The sequence below is a fragment of the Triticum aestivum genome, chromosome 6A (assembly GCF_018294505.1).
Source record: "Triticum aestivum cultivar Chinese Spring chromosome 6A, IWGSC CS RefSeq v2.1, whole genome shotgun sequence".
Classification (NCBI taxonomy): Eukaryota; Viridiplantae; Streptophyta; class Magnoliopsida; order Poales; family Poaceae; genus Triticum; species Triticum aestivum.
The window spans coordinates 2,203,326-2,208,886 of record NC_057809.1 but is presented as its reverse complement, the minus strand read 5'-3'; the positions used below and the strand labels follow the sequence as shown (position 1 = coordinate 2,208,886).

Here is a 5,561-nt window from a genome sequence, read left to right as displayed (position 1 = left end):
TGATCTTTTTCCCTTTTTAAGACAAATTTCGGAATCTTGGTGAGAAACTACGTATGCGGGTTGGGAATGTCGGATTTATATCTCCTATACTATGTCTATATTTGCATATTTCCGAATTGTAATTAACTATCCAATATTTATTGCCTTGTATACATGATCTGGTTGTGCACGTACATTTGTTTTAAAAAAAATGGTGTACTACTTTTATTAAATCCTATCGTCATTGCACCTTCAAATCTTTACTCTTACTAGTCAATGTGTACGTGCAATGCACGTTAATTTGGGAGTATATTAAGTGTATGCGGATATTATGTAGGATATTATTTGTGTGTTATTATGTGATTAGCACTATATTTGGCATGAAATTAACTGCAAGCTAAACGTGTTGAGCGCTTGACTTTGAAGTAGTCTAAATCGTTGGATTGACATGATTTGATGGCCCAGATTAATTGGATCTGCCCCTTTGGGTCTTTTTATATTAATACAGATATAGATATAGATATAGATATAGATGTGTCTTGTTGTGCTGACATGACATCACGTGTCTCACCAAATTGGGGGGCTCGTTTTTTTTCTTTACGAGGACAAAAATATAAAGCATGACAGTGAAATCATGTCGTTGTATATATCTACCCACCTGTACAACTTTTGTGAACCCAATTTACACTCTTGTTATGTGGCCCCGCCCATTTAAGGGTCAACCATTGTTCGAAAGAGAAATATGAGGCCCATCAGATCGAATAAAATGATAGTATACACGTTAATTGTTTTCATGGTGCCAACATGTGTTAATTTGTGGGTGCGTATTTTTTTAATGATTTTTGAAGATTGCTCACCACGCCCGTCTCTCAAAGATGCTCATCTCTATTTCTAATGGAGCAGTTGGTAGTCTCGCTTCCAGATTTTTTTTTCGTTTCATTTTTCATGGTTTTTTTGGAGAAAATTACACCTACAGTAACTGAACTTGTCTCTAGGGTTCAGTTTGGTCACTGTATTCACGAAACCTAAAGTTACAGTCACTAGACTCGCTGAACCGGGTCAGCGTACGGTAATTTGTACCATTTCGGTTTGTATTTTGCACACGTGGACATATTTGACCCAAAAACGGTTTGACTCACCACCTGTACAAGGCACGTCGTCCATTTCATAAAGAAGCGAGTGACTACAGCGCAGTTTTTGCGACCACAGCGCATATTTGACCCAAATTCACATCTATTACAGTATATATTTGAGGACATGAACACTTTAAATATAGAGCTACAAAATTGAACTTAAATAGCACCATTTGCACCACATAATTCATATCATTTACAGTTTGGATTTCATAGTTCAACACTGACAAAAACTGAACTTAATAGCAGCGCTCACACATTTTCAGTACAGAACTTCCTAAAATTCAGAAAATTCAGAGCTTCCTGTAACATTTGAACACTGACCAAAACTGAACATGAAAATGAACAGAGCTTCAGAGCACACAAATGAACAGAGTTGACAAAAGCTGAACATGAACAGAGCTTCATAACACACAAATGGTTCAAAAGAGTACTGAACTGAAAGTTGAAAGTAAGGTTCACAGTTTAACATCCAGAAACAAGTTCCCAAGTGAACAAATTGCAAAATACTTAATCCATTACATGAAATGGTCATTCATGACCTGAATTCATCAAACATATTAACTTTTCTGGGCTTCTTTGCTGCAGCGGCCGCTTTCTTCTCTTCTAAAGCTTTCTTCTTTGCTTCAGCTGCTGCTTTCTTCTCTTCTAAAGCCCTCTTCTTTGCTTCATGTAGTGCCTCTTTCTTAGCTGTAGCTGCAGCCTTCTTTGCTTCAGCTTCTGCCTCTCTCTTTTTCCTTGCCTCTGCCTTGAGTGCTTCTTTTTCAAGTGCTTTTTTTAGCCTTTTGTGCTTCTTTCTTGGCAAGGGCTTCACCTGCTTTTTGCAAAGCAGCTGCTTCTCTTTGTTTCAGGATTTCAGCACACCTCTGTTCATGCAAAATTTCATTGGCATGCTGCTTGGCCTCCCTCATTACTTCAACTCTAGTTGTAAGACTACCTAGTCTTGTTGCAGTGCTGGTTCCTGCAGATGGCATTGCTGCTCTAGCTTCGTTGAGGAAAGAACTTTCAGGCAATGGTCCTGGCATCTTCCTTTTATTTTGTTTAGGAGGCTGCAGTAATTTTCTTACAAATTAGGTACACCAACTGGTTATAACCTGCACATAAAGATGTAAATTCATTGAACATACCTCATTTCTCATGATTTCCATCATTGAATGTGGATGAAGAACTCCAATAAGAGGCATGTCATGTTCCTGTGTGACCTGTGTGACAACAGGCTCCTCACTTACTTGGGTCATTGATGGTCCAGGGGCTTGTTGTTCTGTTGTGGCCTCATTTTGCTGTTCAAAAATAATAGAAGTCCAAAATATTTGTCACTCAAATGGATGTATCGAGCACTGAAAAATAGTAGTCACTATAATGGATATGTCAAGCATTGAAATATTTATCACCCAAATGAATGTATCGAGCACTGAAAAATAGTAGTCACTATAATGGATGTATCGAGTATTGAAATACTTGTTGCTCAAACGAATGTATCGAGGTTACCCGTGACATTGTAGGTTGAGGGTCTTCCTCTTCAAATGTTGTTCTTGACCTCTTCCTCATTTGCTTTTGCATATGTTTTGCTGCAGGTAGGCCTTGCTTGAAAGCAGAGCATCCTTTTTTGTTATGTCCATGATTGTTACAATGGCTACAATGAATAATGGTACCATGTCTTGTGATCTTCTTCCCTCCTTGCCTTGCAATCACCTCTTCTGGCTGCATTCTCCTATTCTTGGCTTTCCTCCCACGTTTATTCTCATATAAAGGGGGCTTAATTAGATAGCCACCCATTTTCTGCCACTCTCTCTTGTCTTTGCAAGGCATGATAATACGAGCATATGCCTTGGAGAAATTGCAAAGAGCATAGCACTTGTGCACCATTTCCTCTGGATCAATTAGTTCATCTCTATAGCAGGATATGGAATGGGGACAGGGAATACCAGTCAATGCCATCTTCTGCATGTGCATGCCTTCATTTGCAACTCCACAATGTAGTCTCTCCCATGTGAGGTAACTAGGAAAATTCCTTCACCAGCATTAGTAGGGTAACAATTGCTAGACCATTCTATGTGCTTCAGAAGCCTTTTCTTGATCTTTGGACAGATTGGTCCATCCCACTTCTTAACCTCTTGTTGTTTGCTGTAATGCCTACTTGATAGTTGTGACTTGATTTTGTCAATCATGCTAATAATTGGCAAGTCCCTAGCCTCTAAGATATACCTGCAAGTACATCACAATAACAAGTTTATGAATATACCACATATACCAGACATGTTACTGAATTATATGTACAAGAGATAGTACTAGACTTACTTATTGAAAACCTCACAGTTGTTGTTTAACAAAATGTCACATTTGGGCAAATCAGTTTGGAAAGCTCTAACCTGCCAAAATTTCTCAAATTCATGCCTTGATCTGCCCTGAAGTACTCCAAATATTCCTATGCAAGAAATTTGGAGGTAAATGCTTTAACCTTCCATTTCTTGGAACATTTGTGCTCACTGTTATACCTCTTGATGACCATGCAATTAGTTCTGCTGTCGTAGCTGCACCATATGTTCCATGGGCAGTGAGCTTGACACTTGGCAGAAATTCTTTTCCTGTCATTGACTGGCATTTTATTGTCAAATCTGTTTTTGCAACTGTAAGCTCTTACTGCTTCCCTAAACAACTCAGGAGACTGGAAGACTTGCCCAATCCTAAACTGTGGATCATGCAAATCTTCTTTTGTAAATCCTTTGAATTTATATTTTGCACCTGCTTCATCATCAGAATCTGGTAGCTGCAGTTCCTCTTCATCTGAATCTTGTATAGGATCAGCCTTTGCTCTAATGTTTACATCTACAGGCTCTTCAACTGTGTCCTCTTTGAGATCATCATCTAAATCACTCACATCATAGTCACTATCTGCAATATCATCAGCAAACTCAGACCCCTCTTCACTGCCATTACCTTCAACATCAGAAAGTTCTCCACCATTTTCCTCTTCAAACTCATCTGCAAAATCAGAGACCTCCTCAGGAACATCCTCTTCAGTTTGCTCCTCCTCTGCAAACTCCTCTTCTTGTACTACTGGTTCTTGCTCCTCCTTTGCAAAATCCTCTGCAGCTTGCTGCTCATCTGCATTTGTTTGCTCTACTTCTTGTTGTGCAAGTGTTTCTTCCATTGCTTGCTCTGCTTCATATCCAAAGTTGTCATGAGTTACAAACTGACATTGCCTTTTTTCAAATGTTTCCTCCTTAATATGCTTCTCCAATGCTTCCTTCTTCATCTGCTGTTTGTGCTTGTCCAGTGCTTTCTCCTTGATGGTCTGCATTGGTTTCATAGGACTCACAACAGTGGGCAGATCTGTTACAGGAAACTGGACAACATCATCCCAGTCAAATTGCTTGAAACTCTCATCATGATCAAGATACATCTACGGGTACTTGTGTCCAAATGTCACATGTGCCCTCATGTTCAAACAATTGTCATTGCAAGTTATCTTCACAAGGCCTCCTTCGTTCATTGGTTTCCCAGGCATACAGTAATACATGTGTAGTCTTCCCTGAACTTCATATCCCAATTGTTCTACTAAATCTTCCAACTTATCCACCGTGAGTGCATCCCCCTCAACATAATCATACCATATGCTTTTTCCATTCACATATGCACGATTTTTACCAACTCCAAGGAAATAACCATCAAAATTGATGCAAAGACTGAAATTTGATGCATAGTCGATTGTTTCTGCACATGAACAGAACAATATTAATGACTAGGTTAACAAGCAAAAATCGCTAGCAGAACAAAAGCCCTAGAACAAACACTAGCAGTAATATCAACTATCTAAAAGGAAATACAAGTGCGCATGATCTAAATCGTGAGATTAACGACTTTCAAACAGAAGGGTGGGGGAGGGGGATGGGTTACAGGGGGTTTCAGAGTTTCAGAGATGCTTACCGTAGACAGGGGGTGGGTCTCCCTCCGCGCGGCGACGAGGCACCATGGTTCAACTCGCTTCGTCGGCGAACCCGCGGGCCGCCGTCGCTCCGTCGGCATATGGCTTCGTCGGCGGTGACGAAACCCTAGCCGATCACCTCCCACGATCACCTCCCCTTTCTTTCCTTAGCCTTGGAGACGGCGATATGAATGCTGGGGAGAAGCCGAGCGTCCCGAATGGGCAGGGGGAAATATGCAAAACTGTGCCGTGGTCGCTCGCTTTTTTTTCGAGGAAAGTGGTCGCTCACTTCTTTATGAAATGGACGTGTCCTGTACAGTTGGCGGGTCAAACAGTTTTTTGGGTCAAATACGTCCACATGTGCAAAATACGAGCCAAAATGATACGAGTTACCGTACGCTGACCCTATTCAGCGAGTCAAGTGACCGTAACTTTAGGTTTCGTGAATACAATGACCAAACTGAACCCTAGAGACAAGTTCAGTTACTGTAGGTGTAATTTTCTCTTTTTTTGATACCTTCTCC

The 5,561-nt window shown here is 40.4% G+C and overlaps 1 protein-coding gene across 1 annotated transcript; it reads right to left on the bottom strand.

Moving 5' to 3' along the window:
- Positions 1-1,590: 1,590 nt before the first annotated feature.
- Positions 1,591-5,221, bottom strand: LOC123131564 (neurofilament medium polypeptide-like). The gene is made up of 5 exons (XM_044551207.1): positions 5,040-5,221; positions 3,411-4,826; positions 2,601-3,317; positions 2,240-2,392; positions 1,591-2,161 (listed from the first exon to the last, which is right to left on the bottom strand). Exon 2 carries the CDS (start codon positions 4,513-4,515, stop codon positions 3,538-3,540), a length of 978 nt encoding a protein of 325 aa, XP_044407142.1. The 5' UTR covers positions 4,516-4,826; positions 5,040-5,221; the 3' UTR covers positions 1,591-2,161; positions 2,240-2,392; positions 2,601-3,317; positions 3,411-3,537.
- Positions 5,222-5,561: the final 340 nt, after the last annotated feature.

What these genes read in the sequence shown, in the direction of transcription:
- LOC123131564 (XM_044551207.1), bottom strand. Translation starts at nt 4,515, where the DNA reads ATGTATCTTGATCATGATGAGAGTTTCAAGCAATTTGACTGGGATGAT.